The sequence below is a fragment of the Hippichthys cyanospilos genome, chromosome 19 (assembly GCF_059441005.1).
Source record: "Hippichthys cyanospilos isolate Australia breed blue-spotted pipefish chromosome 19, RoL_Hcya_1.0, whole genome shotgun sequence".
Classification (NCBI taxonomy): Eukaryota; Metazoa; Chordata; class Actinopteri; order Syngnathiformes; family Syngnathidae; genus Hippichthys; species Hippichthys cyanospilos.
In genome coordinates, this window is record NC_142387.1 from 13,550,892 (window position 1) to 13,576,811 (window position 25,920).

At 43.2% G+C, this 25,920-nt stretch overlaps 2 protein-coding genes across 16 annotated transcripts in view; both read left to right on the forward strand.

The window, feature by feature from the left end:
* scrib (scribble planar cell polarity protein) overlaps positions 1-21,627 on the forward strand; it is a 50,725-nt gene extending 29,098 nt beyond the window's left edge. For 3 of the 14 annotated variants that reach the window (XM_088401548.1, XM_088401549.1, XM_088401551.1), the window contains 23 exons: positions 300-410; positions 560-736; positions 815-931; positions 1,023-1,235; positions 1,308-1,427; positions 2,559-2,615; positions 3,919-3,975; positions 5,169-5,249; positions 8,170-8,241; positions 9,036-9,089; positions 9,156-9,269; positions 10,377-10,487; positions 11,356-11,406; positions 12,317-12,484; positions 12,690-12,849; positions 13,483-13,660; positions 14,468-14,557; positions 14,634-14,816; positions 16,945-17,102; positions 17,168-17,208; positions 17,994-18,068; positions 19,208-19,262; positions 19,910-21,627. In XM_088401548.1, coding sequence (XP_088257674.1) covers positions 300-410; positions 560-736; positions 815-931; positions 1,023-1,235; positions 1,308-1,427; positions 2,559-2,615; positions 3,919-3,975; positions 5,169-5,249; positions 8,170-8,241; positions 9,036-9,089; positions 9,156-9,269; positions 10,377-10,487; positions 11,356-11,406; positions 12,317-12,484; positions 12,690-12,849; positions 13,483-13,660; positions 14,468-14,557; positions 14,634-14,816; positions 16,945-17,102; positions 17,168-17,208; positions 17,994-18,068; positions 19,208-19,262; positions 19,910-20,040 — 2,574 coding nt within the window. In that variant the 3' untranslated portion in view covers positions 20,041-21,627. Of the gene's footprint in view, positions 1-299; positions 411-559; positions 737-814; positions 932-1,022; positions 1,236-1,307; positions 1,428-2,558; positions 2,616-3,918; positions 3,976-5,168; positions 5,250-7,008; positions 7,363-8,169; positions 8,242-9,035; positions 9,090-9,155; positions 9,270-10,376; positions 10,488-11,355; positions 11,407-12,316; positions 12,485-12,689; positions 12,850-13,482; positions 13,661-14,467; positions 14,558-14,633; positions 14,817-15,377; positions 15,516-16,944; positions 17,103-17,167; positions 17,209-17,993; positions 18,069-19,207; positions 19,263-19,375; positions 19,406-19,909 lie in introns of all 14 variants that reach the window. The other 11 variants (XM_088401559.1, XM_088401562.1, XM_088401561.1 and 8 more) reach the window with 10 other exon arrangements.
* A 417-nt stretch (positions 21,628-22,044) lies between these two features.
* Positions 22,045-25,890, forward strand: cdv3 (carnitine deficiency-associated gene expressed in ventricle 3). Of its 2 annotated transcripts, none has more exons than XM_088441949.1 (5): positions 22,045-22,496; positions 23,868-23,944; positions 24,043-24,179; positions 24,284-24,446; positions 24,859-25,890. In XM_088441949.1, the coding sequence occupies exons 1-5, from the start codon at positions 22,317-22,319 to the stop codon at positions 24,986-24,988; spliced, it is 687 nt and encodes a 228-aa protein (XP_088298075.1). In that variant the 5' UTR covers positions 22,045-22,316; the 3' UTR covers positions 24,989-25,890. The 2 variants fall into 2 exon arrangements, with proteins under 2 accessions (XP_088298075.1, XP_088298076.1); XM_088441950.1 differs by having other exon boundaries at positions 23,871-23,944.
* Positions 25,891-25,920: the final 30 nt, after the last annotated feature.

Consider the following 25,920-nt stretch of genomic DNA (forward strand, 5'->3'; position numbering starts at 1 on the left):
TAGAAGCAGCAACAGAAGAAGCTAGGCTATCTGTTACCTTATTTGCTAACTACAGCATATTAAACAGTTTTACGATGAGTAAATTCATCAAAATGCTACAATATTTGGTATTTGTCTACCCTGCTTTGATGGCAACGGTGGGAAAATGCTTCAATCTGCCCTGATTGTTGTGTACTCTGCTTTAGCAAAAACAGTAGAAACAACAACATATAGAATCCTTTACATCCTCTAATACGGTAGACGCGGATGTGACATTTTCCGATTTTTTTTACGGTGATGCAAACGATCTGCTCGGACAGGAAGTGACGCTTGTCAAGTCGGGGGGTCCCCTCGGCCTAAGCATCGTTGGGGGAAGCGACCACGCTAGCCACCCCTTCGGCATTAATGAACCTGGAGTGTTCATTTCCAAGGTGAACCAATTATTTTTTTTTTCACATTCCAAAACGCAGAATATCTAAATATCACACACAAACCCTCAAACCAGTAATCAGCCCATGCCAACTTGGAAGCCTCCAAATTGTCTAGGTACGAATGTTACCGTGAACATTGGCCATTACAGGTGATCCCTCACGGTTTGGCGTGCGAGAGCGGCTTGCGTGTGGGCGACCGCATCCTGGAGGTGAACGGAATGGACCTGCGGCACGCCACGCACCAGGAAGCCGTGCGGGCGCTGCTGGCCAACAAGCAGGAGATCCAGATGCTGGTGCGCAGAGATCCTTCGCCGCCCGGGATGCAGGTCGGTGCCGCCGCGAGCCGGGCCAAGCGGAGCAGCGCCGCAGGTGCTAACGGAAATCTTTTCATATATTTTTTTTAGGAAATAGTCATCTATAAGCAGCCAGGAGAGAAACTGGGGATAAGTATACGCGGAGGAGCCAAAGGCCACGCAGGAAATCCTTTTGACCCCACTGATGAGGGCATCTTCATATCTAAGGTTTTTTTTCTTCTGTTTTGTTTTTTTTTCGAATGTAAAATTTGTTTTCAGTTGCGTTATCATACAGTTTGTCTTTCTCCTTTGAAAACAGGTGAGCTCGAGCGGCGCGGCGGCCCGGGACAGCCGTCTGCAGGTGGGCATGCGCATCCTGGAGGTGAACAACCACAGCCTGCTGGGCATGACGCACACGGAGGCCGTGCGAGTGCTGCGCGCCGTGGGCGACTCGCTGCTCATGCTGGTGTGCGACGGCTTCGACCCGCGCGAAGTGCCCGCCGCCGAGCACGCTCCCAACCAGGAACCTTACGTTAGTACAGAACCTTCTACATTTGCTTGGACTGCTCGGAGCCCGCGGGCTGAACCCAACATGTGTCCCCAGGCGTCCCCGGGTATCATCGCCAACCCTTTTGCGTCAGGCATCGTCCGAAAGAACAGTATGGAGAGCATCTCTTCTATAGACAGAGACCTGAGCCCAGAGGAGATGGACATCATGCAGAAGGTACCGTCACAAATTGGAACTTGATTACTCCGTGAGTTGACAACTGCCTCGAGCGCGTTCGACACTGCCGAGGCCTTGGCTGACCGTCCACAATGTAGGAAATCTGGAACTTAACGTGCAACAAATATATGATTCAAAATAATTTGAGAAAATTAACCCAATAAAATGTCCAGAATTAAGGTAAAATACCTAAAATCATTTTTTACTTGAGTACTAAAGCACCGAAGGTAATCAAGTACTTTAGGGACTAAAATGACTACGGCAATTTTACTTTACTTTAGTAAAGTAATAAAAGTACCTCACGTCATTGATTACTTAAGGCACGAATTACTAAAATTATTACCTAAAATTATCTCTGACTTTTGGTACTAAACTCACTAAAGTAATTCATTACTTTAGAATCTAAAGTAATGCATGTGATCAATGTAATCAATTGTAATAATCCTACCCTAAAGTGACTTAAGTACTTGACTACTTTAGCATCTAAACTTTAGATTGTAATAATCCTACACTAAAGTGACTTAAGTACTTGACTACTTTAAAGTAGTCAAGTACTTAAGTCACTTTAGTGCAGGATTATTACAATTGATTACTTTAGGTACAAAGTACTAATGTAATCAATTACTTTTGAGTACCAAAAGTAACAAATTTGTTTGGTAACTGATAACTGCAGTACTTAGTTTATTTGGTAGCAGACATTATTAGACACTACTTTAGCTAAACTCTAGCAACAATTTTAATAGCGAACATAATATATGTCTTTGAATGTGTTAATAATGGGACGTGGCCTTAGCATAAGTCACTAGCAAGTTGTTTCGGGAAACCAGGAAGTCATTAGCATGCATTGCAAGGGGCGACCCTTAACAGTAGTTTTTGCCAGTCATCAACATACCGGGAATGGCTTTGGCGCGGCCAAGTGGAGGCGTGAATCAAATGTTTTTGTTCAGCGTTTTTTTTTTTTTTTTTTTGGGGGGGGGGGGGGGGGGATGCGCGCGGCCCCGGCAGCAATTCAGCAGCCTCGAAAGCACCATCGCACCCGTTTAATTTAGTGCGAAGGCGTGGTGAAGTGAATGGAACTGCGGCGCACTTAAAAGCCAGCGCTAAAGGGGGCCCGCTTTCGCTCTTCTTCAGGAGTCGGAGATGGTGAGGGAGGCGTCCCAGTGGGAGAAAGAAGAGATGGAGAAAGTGGTGAGTTGCTTTACCGTGACGTGTCGTAGGAAAGTAACTGCCTGTTCTTTAAAATACTTTTACCTTACTTTGCTCTTTAGCATAGGGAAATTTATTGTGTAATATCATCCGGAGACAGCGCCTGTTCATTTGTGTCCACTATAGTGGACATTTGTTTTTGAGCTGTAGCTTCGGACTCTTTCAAGGTAGCCTACTAAGTCCTAGTGTCCTCAGAAGAGGTCATCCCGGCCTTTCTTGTGATGTGTCATACGTTTGAGTGGATGCAATTCACATTGCTGTCATGTGGGGACAAAATGGACGCGACATTGGACACAAATGAAGAGGCGGGAGGTTCTTTGTATTTTTTTTGGTTTGCTCTTGACCTTATTCAGCGTGAGACATTTTCTGACCCTCCTTTACCGCAATACGCGAAACTAGATTAATCAACGATAAAAGATATGTCAAATTACGTCTTTGGGATTGAATGAGTTTGTCACAGAATTTCCTGAACTCTATTTGCTAATTCATTGGAGATTCATATGTTCTGTGAGGAGTCACTTCACATAGAAATCATTCCTACTTTTTCATTCATTTAGCACCAGAACTAAAATTATTTATATTATTGAAGAAATTCATAATTTGGCAAATTGATTTACCTTCAACATGTCCCCCCAAGATTCCCCCCAAAATTGTCCATGTTTTGATTCTTGAAAACAATTGCCAAATGAATATAAATGTTATATTCAGAGTATTTCCTTAATTTTATAGCGTCTCCCAAAAATTAATGTCGGCTTTGGGAAATTCAATCATAATTCACCAATCAAAACATCCGAATTCATAGGGTTTTTTTTTTTTTCCCCTCCAAAATTCTGATGTATTATTTGAAGAATCGTCAAAGAGAGAACGTCAAATTTGTACTCTGGGTAAAAAAGTGATATCGAAAATCCCAAGACGTTACCGTGGTTTGCCGTCACAATTTTGTAGTTTTGCATTACAGTACACAGAAAACCTTGTGCCAATATTTTTTAAATATTTTAAAATAGGGAGTTACTGTCTGCGATATCCCACCTCGCATGCTTTTTCTGCTCCCACCCAAAGTGAACGAATGATTCTATACTTTCCTGTTTTTTTTTTTTTTGTTTTCTTGTCTCTCTCCCGCTCTGTCCTTTTTGGTCACGCGTGAAATCCTCCATCTTTCAATCTGTGCCACCGCTTTTTTTTTTCCTCTTGCTTTTACTGTCGTTTCATCTTCCATCCAAATGTGCGTGTACGTGTATTTCCTCCTTCCGCACTGTCCTCCTCCTCCTCCGTGTCTGGCTTGAAGGAGCGAATGCGCTTGGAGCGAGAGGAGGCAACCCGCCTGCTTGAAGAGGAGACCGAGGTGAGACAATCCCGGAGGCTGCTTAGCGTAAAGCGCGCCAAAGATTTGACCCATGATTACAATATCAGTCGTGTAAACGCTTAATAACTTTTCGTACTCATTCCAAAGTGAAAAATCCTACAAAAGGAAATCCGACAAATCATTTTCACACGCCCCAGAATTTTTTTGCCCGCACAAAATTGATTATTTTCCTCTGAAAACAAACCCAAATGAAAAACAAAAAATTGGTGTAGTGATAAAAAATTGAAAAAAAATGATATAAAAATCATATAAAATCATATAAAATCAAAATAAAATCAAATAAAATTAAGACGTACGATATAATAATGTACATACTGTATATTAATGAAAAACACGCAGAGCTAAAAATAAAAAAAAAGCATAACAGACAAACAAAACATTTTTCGATATCGAAAAAAATTAAATAATGAAAAAATGGACAATAAACAAAAGATTTATACAAGGCTCAATAAGTGGTAAAAAAAAAGCAATGTACAAAAAACCTTAAAAATAAAATACATGAACTCATACAGTATGTTAATAAAAAACAAAAATGTTTAACTAAAATCCACAAATGAAAAAATTAGCTGGAAAAACAAACATGAACAAAGGAAGACAGATTATAAATCAGAAAAGTATAAACAATAAAACAAAAACAGTGTACAAAACCAACATAAAATAAAATAATAACAAAATTGTGAACTAAAAATCATAAACAAAAATACAATAAAAAGACATACAGTATAAAAATGAAAAAAAAAAACAAAAGACGTGAACAAAAAAATCATTAAAAAAATGAAATGAAAGAACAGGAAAAGACAGTTTTATAAATAAAAAAAGAAATAATAGAACAAATGAAAAACTGTACAATTAACAAAACTAAGACAAAAATTAAAGTACAATAAATTGAGAAAAACACAAAACAAAAAAATAATAAATGAAAAAAAACATCTCGACAGATTTTACTTATTTTTGGAGCTTAACTTAAACGGCGGAACATCGTATTTGATAACAACTTTCCCATTTTGCCAAATTCTGATTAATCCATCTACAAAACGTTCAAGATTTTTTGTTTTGCTTTCGGTGAGGACGTTTCCAAATACTCCGGAGCCTCGCTCTGTACATTCCCATTATTTATTGTTATTTATTAAAAAAAAAAAAAACACATTTTCCTTCTTTTTTTTTCTGCATAGAACATCCAGACCGGACCTTTAAAACTGGACTACAAAACCCTCGCAGCGCTGCCCACCACCAGCCTACAGAAAATCAACAGGGTAAGTCGCAGAACCTTTTTCAATCCCGTCCGCCATTTGTCCCCTGACGGAAGCGTCCCCCGCCGACCTTGGACCTACCCCGCCCCTACCAAGGACGCATCCCCCTTTTTAGGGATTTCTAAAACTAAAGGCACACAAAGCTTCGCCCGACATGTGTGTGACACGGAGAGGTGGCAAGATTGGGGGATGGGGGGGCCAGGGGGGGGGGGGGGGGGGGGGGGGCAGGACAGCTGGCCCCCTCTTGTGATATTTTAAACTCGCATCTGGCACTCAAGTGGACGCCGAGACAGTTCCCGTTCGGGCTTTCGGTTTGACTTCCAAAGAGGACTGTCTTTGACTTGGACGGGCAGTAGGTAGGAAAATGTCGCTTCCTTTGATAGACATACAGTCACCTTTTTTTTTTTTTTTAATATACCAAAAATCATACCAGTTGGTTTCAGATTTTGCCATGATGTCATGGCCGGGGTTAAGAATCTCACGATTCGCCTGCTTGCGATAGAATTCAGATTTTGGGTTATGGTCCAATGATTTGCGATTGATTCAAATGTTCTATTGATTTCAGTAAGCCGTTAAAATAAATCAAATTAACCGACAAACCGATTGATAGTTAAATTAATCTGCAACTGTTTGAATCGTCCAAAAATTGTTTAGAACTTAAAATAGTTCTCTGGTTATACTCTCTCAAAAGTAATTATTGATTTGTTTTTTTTTTTTTTTTCACTTAAAGAAACAAACATATTATCTTTTTAAGACATTTTACTTGGTAAAACAATGACCGAAATACTGTCATTGTTTGGTGTTAACAAAAACAATAAACAATAATTGGTTTATAATAACACCTGTTAATAATAGCAGATTTTAAAATTATGACTGGCCTAGCAAACGGATGAGTTTTCAATATATTTGATTTCACTTCAGTTAATACGTTTCTCCAGCATGTTTGAGTTTTACTTTTTTTTACTTACTTTCCCTCACTATAATACAATCATAATACAATACGTACAGTATGATAAACGAAAAAGCATGTCTAAAAAAATGAAAAGCACAAATAAAGAAACCACGACAAAAAAAAGGAACGGATCCCCAGTGATAAACCCGGGTTTACTGTATTGCTAATTTTATATTTGCTGCACTGAGTCATTCACATCTCGGAAGGTGCCGAAGTGTCTCGCTACTCCGATAAATTGGTTATTTATGGCACTTGTCGAAAGGCTCAGTCAGTCTTGAACGACGACATCACGATGCGCTCGCTCCCTTTTGACTTTAAACAAGCAGCGGTTCGGCAACAACTCACACTTGTTCTTAAAGAAATTCGGTTCCGATCAAACGATACGTTACACAATGCCAAGCTCCATTGACAGGCTAATGTTCGCGTCTCTCGTTGCAGTTTTAGGAGCAAAAGGTATTTGAACACAAATGGTGGAGCAACAAATGTAGATGCCAAACTCTACCGGGAGGCTAACATTAGCATCATCAGTTGCGGTTTTAGTAACAAAAGATACATTGGAGTAACAAATGTTGATGCCAAATTCTATTGACAGGTTAGCGTTAGCATCGCTAATTGGAGTTTTAGAAGCAACAGGTATTTGAACAAAAACGGTGGAGCAACACATCTAGACAGATAACACTCACAAGCATATATTATTTATCTTCTTTGAAAAATGACAGCTCCATTTACGGAATTGGAAGAAACAGGACTTTCAAAGTCTTCTCGCTTCCTGTTTTTCCATCCTTTTGGCTTTCTTTTCTCCCCGTTCAGTTCTCTCCGAGTCTAAGTCCAACCACCCCCATGGAGACCCCCCTGCAAGTCCAGTACGCCCCCCCGTTAGAGCCTCTGGGCTTCAGCCGCCCCCCGACCCCCCACGCGGAGCCGGCGTCCTCCCCAAGTTTGCTCTCCCCGAAAGAAGGCGGCGCGAGCTCGGCGGCGACTCTGAGTTTATCCGAGGAAAGCCAGGAGCCTCTGGTGGACTCGCAGCCCATTTGCTTCAAGGAGAACCCCTTTTTAGTGGCCAACCGCAAAGGCAAGGGTCTGCCGCCCGGCCAGCAGATCCTCTCGGGACCGCCGGTGGGCTACGGGAAGCGGGGCCAACTTCAGCCTTGGTTGTTCAGCAAGGCAAGACCCGAGCTCGCATGTTGTGTGACGGCCGCTTTGAAAGACGCAAATGCGCCGCGTACGGGAGGCGGCATGCCCCGCGGCGGACTCGTGCTCACCCCTCGGTCAAGGCCGGCCGGAATGCGCGCGGCGACAGCTGCGGCCGACCGCTCCTATTGCCGCCGAGCCCTGAAAGACCCGCTCGAGTCGTGCGTGTCATTCGCCCGCCTGGATTTCGCCGGATGAGACTAACCGATGAATGGCCGTGTCCGCTCGCGTTAGTGTGTCCTCCCGTTGACTGGAAAAGGAGCGGACCGATCTCATTGGTGTGCAAATTCCCTCTAATTCGCTCTTAGGTTGCGACGAGTAGAAATGTTTTAAAACGAGCGGTGTGTTATAAAAGGGGGATGTGAAGGTTTTTCGGGGGGCACGTTGGATTTGAAGAGCAAATCTAATTTCATGCTTTTTAAATGACCGGAACGGTGCATTTTCCTTTCAAATTAAGAGTAAATGAATTAGAATATGGGGGAAGTTATTGCTCAATTGTCTTGTAATGACGAAATGTTGTATGCCATTAACTTTGAACCCTTTCGCTACCGTCATTGGTGACGCAATTTTCCGACAGGCAAGCCAGAAAGTCCTAAATATCCCTAGAGAATACAAATCTGGTTTTTAATCTTTTTTAATCTCCATGGACTAATGTTACTGCAGAAGCATGTGCCACTTCATTTAGAGATAAGTTAGCATGGCATCGACGACAGGAGAAAAACAATACAAGCTCAAAAACAATAATAGTTTCAGTTCAATATGTGTCTTTTCATTTTCCAGACTCCTTCATCTGATTACACCAGAACCGAAAGTCCAATCAGAGAAGCCTCCTACTCTCCGACCATCCAACCGGTGAGCAAAAAAAAAAAAAAAAAAGACTGTTTAGTATCGTAAGGCAATTCTAAAAAAAACAACACAACCATTCATTGTAAGACGTTTTATTACAAAAAAGTGTTTTTTTTTTTTCCCTGAAAAATCAACCATCCACTTCATTAGCATTCACTTCCTGATTTTTTTCATTTGTGAGTTTCTTTTTGACTTTATACACCCACTTCCCCCCCCCCCCTTAGACCAGCCACCCCTCTTCCGACAGCCCCCCGCGTTCCGGCAGGGAAACCCGCTTCGTAAGTGGGATGATCAGAATGGCTTGTTTGCTCTTTTTTTTTTTCTCTCAGAAGTCTGTTGTTTAAACATGACGCATGGGACTGATACTGGCCGGATGCACTTACTCGAGATACTACAGTGTTGCTTTTAGATACTTGGAGTAGTAGTAGAAATCTATTGGTTGATGTCTGCATGGCTATTGTGGCGCCCTCCGGTGGCCGAGGTGACCACAACAGAAGGAGCGACACTCGAAATTGCAATGCAGCATAAAATCATGATGCACATAAATGTTATTCATGATTTACTATTTAATTCTATAAGCAGTTATGTTTAATTCATTATGGGTTTTTTTTAAATATAGATAAGTGAAACCCCTGATTTAAAGTGAAGAATTCTGAAATAAAAATCTGAATATTGTCAAAATATGTAAACGTGCGAACCGAAAAAATGAGGTTTTTATCATTTTTTAATAAGTAAACTTGGCCTGCATTTACCCCCCCCAACGGCGCCCCTTTCACGACCCCTCCTGTTTTCTTTCATAGGCCAGCATTCATTTCACCTCCACCCCCAACAACAAGGACCACAGCCCATCCTCAGTGAGTGTCAAGTTTTGGTAGAAAACGGCGTCCAGTTCTTGCCTGAGTGGCTTTTTGTGTCCGCAGACGCGACCGGGCGCCATCTTGCCTGTGGGGCGCGTTCGAGCCAGCGGCTCCCCGGACGGCCTGAGCCCCGCCTCCTTCCAGCATGGCCCCTCCCCCTTCAACTCTCAGACCTCTGTAAGACCCCTCACCTCCACGTAGGGCTGCATACTGTATACGAGTAGACGTTCGGCGTTTTTTTCCGTATCCTTGATATCCTTTGCGCAAGTACGCCAAAACCTCAACAGTCACATTTTTTACTATCGAAATAATTTTATGAATTAGAATAAAGGAAAATTGCCACAAACTCATTCACTTACATTGACAAAGATACATACTTCTAAGATCCATTTTAACTGGACGGCTATTTAAGTCTGAATGACTTATTTTTTCGGATGAGTTAAATGTATGCTATATATCTATGTTTTAAATTATGTAATTGTATTTTTTGTATCATAAGTATTAGTGGTATCAGGAGTATTGAACATCCTTGCACTAGTAAAATCAACAATATAATTATAACAATAATAAAATGTATCTTCTATGGAAAAAATTCTCATTTTAAGATTATTTTAAGAAAGCTAATTTTAAATTAAAATGTCATAATTCATTATATTTGGAAAACGTGAATTTTTAAAAAAGATTTTTGTACCAAAATAACTTGATTTTTTTTTTTTTTCTGAAAACTGAAGAAATAACTCAGGCAAGTATGACCATATGACCGAGGATATATAAAACCAGGAATATAAACGCATACAAAAAGAATATTAATGAATCAAACGCAACACTATTGAAATGAATACCTAGGGGAAAAAAAACACAGACCCTAAGGTGGATATCAAGCATATCGTATAAACGTTGAAAGGATTTTCCATTCCTACACCTCTCTCGTAATGGAGGTGCAGGTCTCGCCAAAAAACGTACTATGACCAACCAAAGAAAAAGGGAGACTTGAATCCGTATATGCCTTCATTTTTCTGATTTCTTATGTATGTCCAAAGTCTTCCTGTTTTGAGCTTTGCAAGCCCTACCGTCTTGTCTTTTTTCCGGCATACCCCCCCCCCCCCCCCCCTCCTCCCCGTCCTCCACACGCACAACCAGCCGCCATACCGTTCACCCGTCCGCTCTCACATTCGACCGGGATAGCGTTTTCATCGTCTACCCTCTCGTTTGTCTGTCATCCCCGCCTCCTCTTCTTCCCCTCGGCTCCTTCGCCATGCCCCCGCCCCCGCCCCCTCCCTGCAGCCTCGCGCCCCCTCCCCCACCTCGCACTACGAGTTGCCCATGAACGCCAAGCAGGCGTACAAGGCGTTTGCCGCCGTGCCTCGCTCGCTGGCGGCGCTGGAGCAGGAGCAGGTAGGCCGGGTGGCGCGTCGCCACGGTAACGCATGCCGCTGCCCTTCACCGTACCCGCCGCCTCCCGGAGGCGCCTGTGACGTGCCGTGACGCCGAATGCAATTATCTTTCCCCGCTTGCCGTGTTCTACTCGTCCGATTCATCCTGTCCGCTCTCCTGTTGCACGTGCACTGATGTCCGTTTCGCTTTTTATACGTGATGGGACGAGTCACAAATCCCGCGAGGCGAGACGTCTCCCGAGTCCGCATTGAGACGAGACAGGATTTGGGCACATCTTCTTGTGTAAAATAATGTCCAGTTTTCAATTTTTTCTTTTTACGGAGCAGACCGCAAGAAAATTGTGTGATCAGTAGCAACGGGAACTGTGTCACGATATGAGCATCGAAGTGTGCATTTTTGATTTAAGTCTACTAAACCGCCTCTGAAAAGTAATCCTGCTGCTCCGAGCTAGCAGTTAATTTATGCTAAATACTGTGCTAAACGCTGGCAACAGGCACCATACAATCAAATATCAGTGGAATCAAGTCATGTTTGTGTTTGAATGGAAATAGATCTCATACTTTGTAGGGACGAAAAATCTCCTTGCGTTTTAATTCGGTGACATCTTCTTGTACGTGATCTCCTCCCATCTCTCATATGCTACAGTCAAAACTTTTTGGGGAATTGGTGTGAAATTTAGTGATTTGGACATTCCGAAAATTAGAGATCAAAGTTTAATTGTAGAAAATGTGTTATTTCTTCCTGAAATTTCACCTGAAAACCAAAGCTTTTTGTGTGGCGTATACTGTATGTGCCTGCTCCATATCAGCCTGTCCTTCGTTGTCTTTTTATTTTGCACAACTAATTGGTTTCTCTCTCCGTCCATTAGGACTCATATGGTTTGAGGAACAATTTCCATCTCAAGCAGCCTTCTCCAGAGGTGAGCTGATGCATAGGAAGTTTCTTCTGAAATGTGTACAGTGATTTTTGCAGCCACAAGGAGATGATTCCTCGCCTCGTGCAGCCAATCAGATCAGGCGGCAAGGCTTGTTTTTTTTTTTTTTATAATGTATATTATGGCGGAAAAAGTTCAAATAAACAAAAAAAAAATACTGGAGATGGAAAGAAAACAGCATAATAATTATGATAGATGAAAAAGCACTTATAGTAAACTTGCTGTAAATGGAAAAATATATAGAAAAAACAAAACCACGTATAATATACTGTAAAAAATGTACTGTAGAAGAAATAAAGAAGAAAATGCAGGCAAAAAATTATGATTCAAAAAAATTATGAAAACATCAGACAACACTGTGTAAATAAAATACATTTATACACATAGCTAGAGAGACAGAAAAAAACATCCTCTACTCAGGTATTTTTTGTAACGTAATCTGTCTTTCTTTTAAAAAAAATATATTTAGCATTTAGTAGTTGTTGTGATACGTGTTTAACAAGGTTTCTACAAGTACCATTTAATTGTAATATCATGCTTTTTAATGCCACAATGTGAGCTGCTTTTCTTTTCAAATTGAGAGAAAAGCATTTGGAAGATGAAGTAACTCCTTTGCAAAACGTGGTGTGCCGTTATTTTGTTAACTTTTTCGATGCACATTGTCTTTAGTCTCGCCATTTTCCACTAGTTAAAAAAAAATAGATGAAGTTCCTGGTTAGGGGGTACTCGGCTGAAAAATGATTTCACAGGGGGTGGAGAACCACCGTGCCACGATTGGTGTCCTGAACAAACGGAAAAATTCATCTTCCCCAAAAGATTTGCGGGGAGATGGCACAGGACGGCGGCAAAGCACTACTTTTACCCCGCCTTGTGACAGCCCTTGTGGCCCTTTCAGCCAGAGTTGAACAACGAGGTGTTTGACGACGGGGCGGAGGGTCAGGGGGGCGCCGACGGGGCAGCGGCCATTAAGGCGGCCCCTCGCTCCGCGCTCCCGCCCGATCGTTGGGAGTATACCAATATGGCCGCCGTGCCTCGCATCTCCAGGCCGTCCCTGGACACGCAGGTAGCCGCCGCCTCCGGCAGCCCTCGCTTCCGCGGCGTGCCGGGTCTGACGGGTGGCGGGCTCCGAGCTGCGATCCCTCGGTGGCGCCGGGTTTCTATCCAGTTTGCTCCTCTGACGCTCCACCTTTCGAATCCCGCCCCATCGACGTCTCCCGCCGCGTCGTCCCGCGGCTCCGGTGATAATTCCCGCGTCCCTACACCCGCAGAGTCCGTCGCCCGGCGGCAAGGACAGCCCCGAGCAGCGCTCCTTCCGGGATCGGCAGAAGTACTTTGAGATCGACGTGAAGCAGCAGACGCCCGACAAGCCCAAACCTCGCGTCTCGCTGGTCGGCGAAGACGACCTCAAGAAGATGAGGGAGGAGGAAGGTTGGTAATTGCACCCTGCTAGTTTTTAGGGGTTGTAATTCCATTATCAACCTGTAGATGGCGGTAGATAACTTTGCCTTGGTTTGGAAGAAAACATAACAGGAAGTACCATAATTCCCCCAAATATAAGACTCACCGGTTTAAAAAAAAAAAAAAAGCGGTTCAAATTCTGGTCATTTCTCTGTTAGCGTGTATAATACACGCAGTGTAAAAAATTACAGCAAAACAGTAAAAATCTAATCTTTTCTAAACTCGACATATTTTTATGTGTTCATATCCCTAAACTATATATTTGTTGCGCGTTAAGTTAAGCAGGTTTCAGATTTCCCACACTGTGAGTGGTCAGTGAACGCTTCACCACTGGAATCTTGAATGTGCTCAAAGCCTTTAGGCCTTTAATGAGCCTTTAGGCGCTAGAGTTTTTTCTCATATTTTTCTATTTCATTATTTGAAAAAAGATGCACCATAGATAGATAATGGTGAGAGAGAAAAAAACTCAAAATACTAATACTACTAATACTAATACCTGTAATAACTTTGTCCGTCAACCCTTGAAAATACACTGTGTTGAAAATGCTATGAAAACATGCGCAGGAAACTTTTCAATAACATTTGACTTGTGCTTGGACGCAGAACGTAAATTTGAGCAGCGAGCACGTGAATACCTGCTGGACGAAGAGGACGAGGACGACGAGGAGGATCTTGCCAAGCACGTGGCGCAGATGAAGGTGACGGGCAAGGTGCTGCTGGACGGAGTAGAGTACGACGTGGAGCCCGTGTCCACGCCCCCCAGCTACTGCGCAAGTTCCCGGTATAAACACGTTTACATGTATATTATTATATTCAACTTTTATAGTGTACATTAGACGTATATTTAACATTTAGTTGATCTGTTATTAGGCCTGGGACGATAGCTCATACGATGAGATCTCGCTTAACAAAAACCTTACCAAATCATGCTTATTTACTTTGACATCTTATTACCGGAGTTTAGTGCGGCTTTGAGCATAAATTAGCCACCGGCTAGCAGCGCTCGAGCGCCCCTAAGAGCTGAGCAATTACTTTTCCGAGGCACTTGAATCGACATAAATCTCAACTTGACATCTTCGTCTCGTCTTGTTCTCGTGGACTTACATTTGTGAGACATCTTGTCTCGTGGGGTTTGTGTCGCATTCCATCCCTGTCTATTATAAAAATGGGACATCTTTTTGTCCGTACTGAAATTAGGCAAACGTCTGACCTAAGATATAATGGTGGTTCACTCGTATTTAAAACATTTACGTATTCACTGCACTTGATAGCTACGGATATCCAAGATGGGGCTTGCAGTTAGAAAGTAGTGTATTTTTCAGACGCAACTTTTTTTCTCATGATTTGAGCCCTTATATCCCAGTTCAGTTTTGCCGACATGAGACAGTCCACCGGTAAAGCAAATGCGTGTATCTCCCGGTGTCAATTTATGGAACAACTATGAACTAAGATGTGAATCAATGGCTCTGCTCAAAAAAAGAGTTAAAATGCATGGTATTAAAAATAAAGAAGTTATATATAACCTGTTCGGCTTCTAGTCGGAAAAACGCGGCGCTCGATTTGATTCTCGTTGCGATTGTCCCCGCAGGCCTTCGTCGGTGGACAGTAAGGGAGATATGGCGAGGAATTCTTCGGATGGCAGCTTCAGACAGGAGCAGCGGCCCAATTCCATGACAGGGTAGGGAAAACGCTCAATCCGCAGGTTTTGCCAAAAATGTCCTCATGCGCTCCCTGTGACCCCCACCCCGCCCCAGCCTGATCCCCGCGTACGCCAGCGACTCGGCGGCTCCCATCCGCACGGCCAAAGCCGAGCGGCGGCACCAGGAGAGGCTCCGCATGCAGAGTCCGGAGCTGGCGGCGGCGCCGGACAAGGACCTCTCCCCCGCCGAGAAGCGGGCCCTGGAGGCGGAGAAAAGAGCCATGTGGAGAGCCGCACGGTAAACGCTCGCCGGGATTCCCTCCGTCATTTCTTACCGGTCATCTCCCGTATTTGCAGTTTCCGTTTCTTCTTCCTTTGGTTTCTCCGCTAGTCAAAGAAAAACCCGACCGCAGCGGTGCCTGAAAATACACTCAGACTTCTGAGTGGTGATCCGGCTCACTGAGAATTCTCTGGATTTCTGATTTTAAAGTCAGATTTTTGACCTTAAAGTCACGATTGGAAATTTTAAAAGTCCAAAAATTGCTTCAAAATTGAGGCAGATATGTACAGCATTTAAATATTTCACATAGGATGTTTTTTTTTATTATAAAAATTACATTTATAGCTGAAATGCAGAGGTAAAAAGTATATATATTTTTTTTTAACTCAAGACTTTTAGGGCCGTCTGCGGAAAACACGGTAAGCACATAAGTCAAGGAAGGCACCACCGCTCTCGTGGTTCTTCACTATTTGCGGCAGTTTTCCCTCTTTTTCCAGTTTCCTCTTTTTGTGTGTCTTCCTGTGTCCCGGCGATCTTTCCTTCTTCCCACTCGGTCTTCGTCGTACTGGGGGGGCGCAGGCCTTTAGGCTTGGAAGATGATGTTAGGCAGTATGAGCAGGACCTGGCTAAGAGGCTCTACCGGGCTGGAGTGAGGGCCTCTCATGGCACGCCGGCCCCCGCCTCCAATGCTTCCCCCTCCGCCGCCTCCCGGCTCAGGTCTGCGAGCACGGCATCTTGAGGCGCGGGGCTTCTTTTGCTCCCTTTCCGCTCTTGTCTTGCTCCTTGCACGTCTTTTTTTTTTTTTTTACCTCCCCGCCTCATCCGTGTCCTTTTGGTGCTTTGCTGTTCCATTTGTACTAACGCACACTTGCCTGCAGCAAGTTTGTGTGTGAAGGGTCAGCCTACCGGCAGAGTAGGACGTCCTTTTCCTGGAATGCCTTTCTTTCTTGTTGACAGACTTTTTTTATTTTTTTACTCCGGCTCCAACATATGTGCGCCGTGTTTTCAGATAGCGCCACGTCGACAGCACGTCTTAAACTCGGCCTTGTATTGAATCAGAATCGGACATTCGTAATCAACGTTTAACTCTTTTAGTGCCAAGTGTTATCAGAAAAGGAAACCTCAAAGGGCCGGTAGATTTTGCATCTTCACTCACCTTTCAAGGCCAACACAACTGTGTGCTATGTCTATGTAAATATGGGTGCTGCCAAATGAAAGATTGACTTCCATTCTTCAGTTAGAATTGTAGATGTGTTGTAAGTGTGGAAACACTGCCATCCAGTGGTCACAGTTAGCACTAGATTTATATAATGCTTATATAAGGTAAGCATTAGTCAAGGTTGTCAGCTACCCTCCATTAAAAAAATGGATTTGATGAGAATTTTCTTATTATTGTGACTTTTTAAAAAGACGAGAATTCTCGTCCGTGGCACCGAAGGAGTTAACTTGAAAAGCAATGATCAACGTTTTCGCAATTTCTGGATATTAGATTCAGACCTTAGTTTAAAATCCATTAATATAATCATTTGTTAGAGACTAAAAAAAAAAAAAAAAAATCTACACTAATCAATCATGAAAATAACCATTAGCTGCAGACCTAATTGCTATTACAGTTCATATGGTTTTCAATGTGCTCCATATCCAGCTTTTTTAAGTCAAGCCTGCTCAAGCTTTTGTGCAAGTATTTCTCCTCAAGTGTTGTTTTTGTCATGCGTATTCGGTGAGCGGTGACACAGGCAGAATTTTTTGCTTCTGGTGCTGTGTTTACGTGTCTCAGGTCCATTCTTAGCTCAGCATACTGTAAGTCTGCTAGCTTAAGGCTAAACTACAACGTAAAACACCATTCATGAGCTAATGGAAATTAGCACTGCTATTTAAAACCATCATAACCCCCCCCCCCCCCCCCCCCCCCCTCTCCCTTCACTCAAGCAACATCATATTGTCCTTCATAATTTGGGGTACTCAGAAGTTAAGGTACCAAAGTGCTAAAAAAGTCCAAAATTTACAGTGCCTTAAACTTTGATCACAGCAAACCAGGACAAGGAGCACCCAGATTTGAAATGACACCCACCCAAAGGCGCGTGTACATGCGGGGTTTCCAGCCCCGCCCACTTGACACCCGATGCGGGATTTTCTCTCTTGACAGGATGAAATCTCTGGAGCAGGACGCGCTGAAAGCACAGATGGTCATCGCCAAGTCTCGAGACGGGAAGAAACGAAGCACCCTGGACCAGCTGGCGGAGTCACCTTCGCCAGCGCCCACGCCCTCTCCGGCGCCAACGCCCTCGCCCACCCCGATGGAAGGTAGGAAGCTCTTCTTGCACTGTAATTTGATTTTATCCCGTTCTTACAACTTCCTTGTCTCCTAGAGCTCACCAGTCCTCGAGGACTAACCTCCCCCGGTAGGCTGGTAAGTCAAGTCGTTTGAATGAGCCGCCGCTGGCATACACACACAAAATACGACGCTTCCTTGAAATCGATTAATTTTCAAACTAAACAATTATTAGACTGACCGGATTGGCTTCATCGCCGATAGAGTCGCGGCTGGGAAGCCGCACTTGTTTCCTCCCCTCCGCTCCCATCACACCGGGGATGGGACGGGATCTCGTACGACGAAATCTCGCGAGATTTCAACGTCGCGAGATTTCTCGTCCTTGCGCGGCATTTAGCATAATTGATCTGCTCGCAGTCAGATTACTCGGTAATAGGCTTGAATCAAAACGTCGCACTCTGATTTGACATGGTTGCCGTTGCTACTGATCACTTTTGAACATAGCAGACTAAGTCAAATGTGACTTTTGTTGGTCTGACGTCACTTGAAAAAAGAATGTGGGGGGAGAGCTGTCTAAAATCTCACAGCTTAAGCTAAAAAAATGTTGATTATTAAGTGAAATTTAGTTATTTGGTCTACTGTGCCTCTAAATTGATGTTTACAGTTTGTATTTTGATTTTTTTTTTGCAGTCTGTTCAATCAAAATCAAATTTTAAAAATTGGGCATTATTTGTTTGCCAGAATCTCGTCGCGTTCTCGCCGACTCAATCTCGTGAGACATTTCGTCATTTCGTCCCATCCCTATACCACTCGCTTTCACTGCCCCGCCCGCTTCCACACACACAACTATCCCATCCCTCTTTACTGTCCATCCATCCCCCCCCCTCCCCTTCCTCCCCCATCCTGTCTTGCCGTCCTTCTAGTCCCTGTCGTCAAAGAGGTTTGACTACCGCCAGTTTGCCGCCATTCCCTCTTCCAAACCGGTTTACGACATCCAGGTATCGGCTGCACGCTGAGCCTCAGCCCCCAGCCCCCCCCCCCCCCCCCCCCCCCCAAGCTGCCTTCGCGTAACCCTGAGCCCTGCCACGAGTTTGTGGAAATGAAATGAAAGGCTGGGGCTTGTTCTGACACTCACAAAGCATCTTCAGTCTTCACTAATCCATCAGTCTGTTTTGCATCGCGTTGAGGAGGGATAACTTGGCTGAAGCGGGGAGCGTCCTTATTCGGTGCGCTTGTTGGGGGGGGGGGATGCTCGTCTGCCTGCTTTTGGTTTATTCAAACGATGTGGTTGCCTTTTTTATTTTATTTTTTTTTTTTCCACCAAGCCGTACTATTCAGTTCAGTTCACATGCATTTGACTACATGATAGTATAATAGACCATAATAACACAAATAACTGTTCTGCACATTTATATATTGATGAAATTGAAATGAGAGTATTTTGATGACTTTTGAAGAATTTGCATTATGGGAATCCAGGCTAAGCCAATCGTCGAAGTCATTGAAAGGCTTGCAAATGTCATAAGTTGTCCACCCGGTGGTTTTGGGGTGTCAACGCAAACATTATTACTGCACCCCGTTCGCGAGTTGCCATTGATAGGATTCCTGTAAAAATCGTGGGAAATGCATGATAAAACTTTGGGTGTTCAATATGTCCAAAAATGACCATATTTTCCTTTTTTAATGGCAGTAAATGAGCCTGACATGGGCTAAATTTGACATCTTATAGGGTGTACCTCTTGACCTCATAGCAGCGTGGCATATTGAAAGTCGTCATCAAAAAACCTGAGTTGGGTCAACATTTCCCACCGGTTAATATAAAAATTAAGAGTTAGATTTAATTGGGCATAAAGATTAAACAAAAAAATGCAGGAAATGAATTTTAAAATGTTTATGACTCACAAGTTTATATTACGAAAGTGGACGGAACGGAACTGAACTTGGTGGAACCAAAGCCCAAAATGGATCTTTATTTATTTCCGCCAGGTCAATTCGGGTACGTACTTTGACTGGTTGCGCTTTGAGCCAATGACCTTGCATCAATACTGACGAGCTAACCAAACCCCCCCTCCCCCCTCCCTCCCTGAGATGATTGATTTCCTAAATCCAACACACTGCCACTTTGATTTCCTCGCAGTCTCCCGACGCCGTGGACGACATGCAGTACATTGACGACGGCTCGCAGCATCCCGGTGAGTGCACCTCGCTTTTTTTTTTTCACTTTGGGATGATGATGATGATGATGATGATGGGCCCGCACAAGAGGATGAGTGAGAAACGTGTTTCCTGTCCCTTTTTGATTCAGGTGTCTACATGGGATAAGCGCCTCCCAGTGGTAGGAATGTGTCAGTGTGTGTGTAACCGTTTGGGGGTGTCCCGCTTTGCCTTGAAACGCTAACGTGGTAGTTTAGCGGCCTCGCCGGCGTGAAAACAAGCCAAAATAACAGCATACTAACCGAGGAGTTGCAAAGTCAGTGTATAGCGGCGTCCATACTTAATCGTGTGTCTCGTATGGTCAAAAACACCAACGAAAATGTGCTCCTTTACTTTCGCTCCTGATGTATACACACTGACCACCTGGGGGGGCAGTGGAGCAGACTTGAAAAAAAAAAGTTTTTAGTCCCAATTGCAAATGGGTTTGTGCTTGTTTTTTTTTTTGTACACTTAGTTTTTTCTGATTTCTTCTTGATGCCTTCTGACATCATCGCCATCTGCTTTAGCTCCGCCTTTTTTTTTTTTTTAAGCATCGGGGGCCTTTCTCGCTTTCACCGCCGTCGTCTACAACTCGGGACTTTTTCTGCGTGACGAACCGCGCGTGTGCGTATTTCCTCCGTCCTAGGTCCCGCCGCCGGCCCGGAGGCGGAGGTCCCGGTTCCCGCCACCTCGGCCCTGGAAGAGATGGCGCTCTACAGCAACAAGCGCAAGCTGCGACAAGGGCGCCGCAGCTTGGAGACGGCCGTGCCCACGTAACACAACACGCATGGCCAAAACACTACATCTCAAAAAAAAAAACAGTCCAATTTCAAGAGACCAGGACGGTGGTCCCCTCATATACAGCCTTGCCTTCGGTTGCCATGGAGACCACGCTTCCTCCTGCCCGCCTAGCTAACATTCTTTTCTCTGTTTTTTTTTTTTTTTTTTTCCTTAACCTCCCCAAAGAGTAAAAAAAAAAAAGAGAAGTCCTAGCTGTAACTTGTAGGAAAATATTTTGACTAGATTGTAAAATGTCGTTTTTTTGGAGTGTAAATAATAGCAAGAGGACATCTTGCTACCTTCACACGTGCGTACACTGCTGATCTTAAAAAACAAAACAAAAAAACACATCATTGCTACCCTACCATGCAGATTTTAAATCAGTAATTTTGGTTTTTAATCATTTTATGGTATTTTAAACACCATCTAGAGGACGAAGAAATTGCGCAGGTGTTTCATGAGGCTTCGTTTTGCGACCAAATAACTTCTAAAAAAAATACTTGTTTCTCTAAGTATGATTGTTGAGACAGATATTTAAAGAAAAGTAGGCCAATAGTCTCAATTGTTACAGCATGGAATTTTTTTTAATCAAATTTGACCTGAATAGAAAATTATTTGGAAGCTAATTGACCTTTGAATCGGAGAAGACTGGAACACCATTTAGACTTTGCTTTTTGGTACCCCAAAGTCCTGATTTTTTTTTTTCCAGTCACATGGGAGACACACCAAGTAACATTTTCTTTTTTACATAAACGGTACTCCATTTAGATATATATTTTTTAATGTTCTTATCATGGTTTAAGTCGTGTTCTGGCATGCTGTGAAGGTAGCGGATGCTTTATTTTTCTGCCCGAGGGGACTAATTTAATAATCTGACGACACTGAGAGATAATTTTTCTTATCATGGTGTGAATAATGTACAAATATGAATGCGGGCGAGCTAGTGAAAACTGAGCCAATGTGTCGACCAATCGAGCGTCTGGGTTTGGACAGCACGTGTGTCACATATATTTTGTTCATTTTCATGGGAGAAGATCAGTCATCAAAACAAAAATCAAATCAAACCTCTTTGGATGTCATATCGGCTTGTGTATCAAACATTTTGCATAATCACAGTGTCGGGTTTTTTTTTTTTTAGGTCTTTTAATTCTAGTGCTTCAAGTCACGTGCAAGTTTGCTAATAACTCTTTTTCAGTTTACCATAGTGTTTATTTATCAGGTATTTTTTGGGGCATATTTTCTAACGTAATTCGGTTTACTGGCTAACAAATGTGCTAGTTTGTCCTCTTTGACTTTCCATAGTCGGGCCGAACGCTTTTGTGTTGCTGAGCTACGATAGAAAATTAATTTAATTCAAATATGTTGTAGAGTTACTACATTTTATGTTTTGTACACATTTATGTATCTGGGAGAGAAAAAAAAAAAACGCGTTTTTATCTCTGTCCAGACCCAGCTGACAGGTTCCACATTGCATGGGGCTAAAAAAAAAACAACAAGCAAAAGTGCTCTCTGCTATTCCTCTCTGTAAAGACGTACAAATCAATGGTTTAATTTTTATAAATAAACGTTTTAAAGTCATGAACACATATGTCTCCTTGTTTATTGCTGTGACTTTAATGCGGAACTCTAATGGTCACTTTTACTTGATTTGGAACGGTCCTTCGATGACGGCAGCACAAAGTGGAAGCACCCCGAGTCAAGCGAATATTTGACGCATTTATTTAAAAATAATTTATCATCGTCATGCAAATAGTAAGATGAGGAAAACCTGTCTATTACGAAATGGAATAGACGTGTTCTACTCGCGTACACCGGGTTACGTCGCCGGCTTTGGAATGGAATTTTTTTTCAACATTATTGGTTATTTTTATAGAATTCTTTTATTGTTGATATTTATATACTGCTCAGAATACACACACAGGAAAAATACACGTAAAAAATATACTTATAAAAAAGATAAAAAATAACTCATCCGGGTTCACATCCAACTGCTTCCGGGTCACGATGCTGATTTGTCAGATTTCTTGTACGCCGCGCGGCATGCTTGACAGGATAGCTGACGACTCACCCACTGAGCCGAGCAATTTAATTTCTGCATACCAGCCTTTAACGGAACTGAAACGACACAGAAAAAGATCCAAGTGACCCCCGCGTGAGCGTTTATTAGCGGTGGCCCGACTTTTTTTCCGCCTTTCCCTTGCACGGGAACCTTCGGCGTGTGTCATTGCCCCGGCGTGCTTAAAAAAAAGGAAACTAGCGGCTTCTTTTGGAAAATGGCGGATGTGTCAAGTGAGAAGAGCCTGGATGACTTTTTCGCCAAACGGGACAAGAAAAAGAAGAAAGACAAGGGCAAGGCCAAAGAGTCGTCCGCCTCCTCGACGGGCCTGAAAAGGAGCAAGAAGGAGAACGAAAAGGCGTCGAAAGGCGACGGTCAGGATTCCAACATGGATAAGGTAACGTGGACAAGTCGTTTTGTGGGAGCGCTCACTTTTAAGCTCCTTAACAAGTCATTCAAAACTCCAAACTGACATATAAATAATAAGAAAATCAACATTTAAGGAGTCAGTTTGCCGAGAAATTGCTACTAGCCTGTTAGCATATGCTCCTCATGTGACGACCGGCTGTTAGCCACCTTTTAGCTTTAGCTTCTTTAGCCAACACATTGACTAACGACAAGCACTTCGATCGTCATTTAATTTATTTTATTGTCAAATTGTGAAAACTGCTGTCTTTGTATTTGATCACCGAGAGGATAAAAATAAGGGCGAGACGCCGCCATTTTAGTTTTTTAAATCTCCCCGCTCCGCTTTACGACGCTGATCCGTTATTAAGTGTATCTATTCACACTTACAGTAGAGATCGTGCTCGTAAGTTGGAGCGCGCTATACCTTTACTAACGGCGCAATTAAAGAAAATGATTCTGAGTAAAACGCTCGCAGACCTTAACTAGAGGGAAATTCCAATTGACTACAAAAATTGATTATTTGGTAATAATTTAGAACGTTTTGACATCATTTGTCATGGTCTATATTTTATTGGGAACTGACAATCTAATATTAGCAATTAAATCGTCCTGTTAATGTTTGTTTGCAAGGAACAGCAATTCAAATGGGTTCAAACAGTTCAATGGGTCACTTTGAGGGCTTTATTTAATATATTTATGTAGTTAATTTCCGTCTCGAGTGGCAATAATGTCTCTTGGTTAATAGCATTTATATAAAAGTGTGCAAAACTTAGACAGTTTTTTTTTGTTTTAAATAATAATATACTTAGGAGTCTTGTGATCTCACTGACAGAAACAATAATATTCTCAGGTCATTTTGACCTAAAGTGGGTTTATTTATCAATCATTTTGCAAACAGATTTCAAGAAGCATTCATTTTGAATGGAGATGTCGATTACACGCACGCCAAGAGGAAGTCTTGTACTGGAAAAACTGTGTTCGACAATTACTTTGACTTTAGAATGGATCAGTTTGGTCCACGGCATAAAAGGAGGGTTAAAGGGACAGCGTGCAAGATTTAGACCGTTTTTCATTCAAAAGGAATATATTAAATGATTGTAAATTTCAAAAACTTGCAAATGAATGTCTTCCTAACGACCCGCAGTATGTTTTAAATATAATCAAAGGTCTAGTTATCGTTAAATTCTATTATATGAGGGGCGGCACTTCTCTGGAAGCGGCCATCTTTGTTCTAGCTAACGACAATGGTAAATGTATTACCTGCAGCTCCTCCCGCTGGCCGTTATGAAAAACGGTCTAAATCTTCAACACGATCCCTTTAAATATGAGGAAAAATCAGCCCTTTTTGTTTTTGGGCCAGGAGGACGAGGAATGGAAAGAGTTTGAGCAGAAAGAGGTGGACTACAGTGGCCTGAGGCTCCAAGCTATGCAGATAAGGTAACACTCAAGCGCCCCCCTCGGAATTGTTACAACATCTTTTTATTATCATTATAAATATATTAATTTGTTATTTAATCATGTTTTTTGTCCCCCAGCGACGAGAAGGAGGAAGAGGACTACGACGACGAGGAGCAGGATGAGGACGGGGACGTCCTCATCGTTGCCGGCGGCGACAAAATGTCCGGCCCTTGGAACAAGTCCACTTCTGGTCCTGCGCCGGTTGCGCCAGTCGGTGAGTAGTGACCCTTCGCTCGCTAAAACCATCACGTTCGGACAGTATGTTGACCTTCATCAAAAATGGTGCAGTTTTATATAGTTGCGGTTTTCTTTTCGCAGAAGAGGTTGAGACGGCCGAGCCCAAGCAGTCGGGCGTGTACCGTCCCCCGGGGGCCCGCTTTGGCCCGCCCAAACGAGGCCAGAACCAGGGGCCCCCTGAGATCTTCAGCGATACGCAGTTCCCCTCCCTGATGGCCACAGGCAAGCATGTGGAGACACGCAGGTAATCAAAAAATCTAAATGATCATGTAAAGCATCCTCACGCAATTATCATAACACGAATTCATGTGATCCACCAAATGCTGCAATTATTTCCTCATTCGGAGCATGCATCAGAACATTTTTACATCTTTTAGAGCAAGTGAGAAAATTGGGCGCGGTGGTTTGATAAAAGAAAGTGGTTATACATGTCTTCTTTTTTTGAAAGTGTATTTGATACAATCGGGAAAATGCGGGTTAGAAAAAGCATATTTCAAAACCTACAGAAAAGTATATTCTGAGTTTTTGGCAAAAAAAAACAAACATTTACCATTCTTTAAAAAAATATAGATAAATGAAAGGTTTGTTGTAATCAAAAAGATTTCTCACCAAAAATGCGGTTAGATTTGTGACGGACTTTGTCTGTTGGTCGCCAGGGATCGCGAGATAGAGAAGACTTTTGAGGTCGTGAAACACAAGGGCCGCGGTCGAGACGACGGCAACGCCGGCGCCGCCGTCGAGCACTTGCAGCTGGACAACCAGTACGCCGTCCTGGGGGACAAGTAAGACCTGCGCGCCACGCAGCCGCCACCTTTTAGCGCAACCCCTCCTCCCCCCACCACCAACAACCATCAGGGAGGAAGCGCCTGAACTTCGTGTTACTCCACTCGGCGCCCCCTGCTGCACGCATTTAAATCATCACATCTAATGTTCACATGGGGATGGGGGGGCAGCTTCCTGCGGCGAGGACTTTGCGGACTACGTGTGTCTGTGGACTTCATTTGAGGTGATTTTACAAACTTGTGTGGAGGGGGAGGGGGGGGTCTGTATTTCTCCGCCGCCACACGCATGCACAAGGGGAAAGGGGTGTGCTTTCAGGAGTGGGCGGGGGGTTGGAGGTGGACACTACCTCAACCTCATGGATCCCCCCCCCCCCCTTCCTCCAATAAATCCCGCTCCCGTGGCGGCCAAAGGAATACGAGCCGGCGCAAAAATGGGACTCATACACTTCCCTTATAAAGTGGCCTTACGGAGACAAACGGCTCGCTCGTCCCAGTAGCGCGGATGTACTTGAACTCACCGCGTTAGGAGGAAAAGAAGGATGGAAAAAAAAAAGATGTAGTTTGAAAGATCTTGTTTCTCATATCCGCTGTTTAGTTTGGCGGCCGTTTTTTTCTTTATTGTTAGATCAACGCTGGCTTCGCTTACGTTTGGCACCATGCAGAGTAGGAACGGTTCAAATGTAGTTTTGGCCAGCCGACTTCAAATTTACCCGACAATTCACTTCTAGCAGTCATTTGAGCTTTAGTTTTGCAAATTTATTGACAAAGTGTTTGTTGTTGTTTTGTTTTGTTTTCTGGGGGGTCAATTCCATAATGACTACAGTAAGTGCTGGGATATTTGTGCGTGTGCGTGTGCTTGAAGTAGAACAAGAGCCAATTTATCGAATAAAAGTGCTAATCTGGAAAGGTCTTTGTTTTCTGTCTACATCAGGGGTG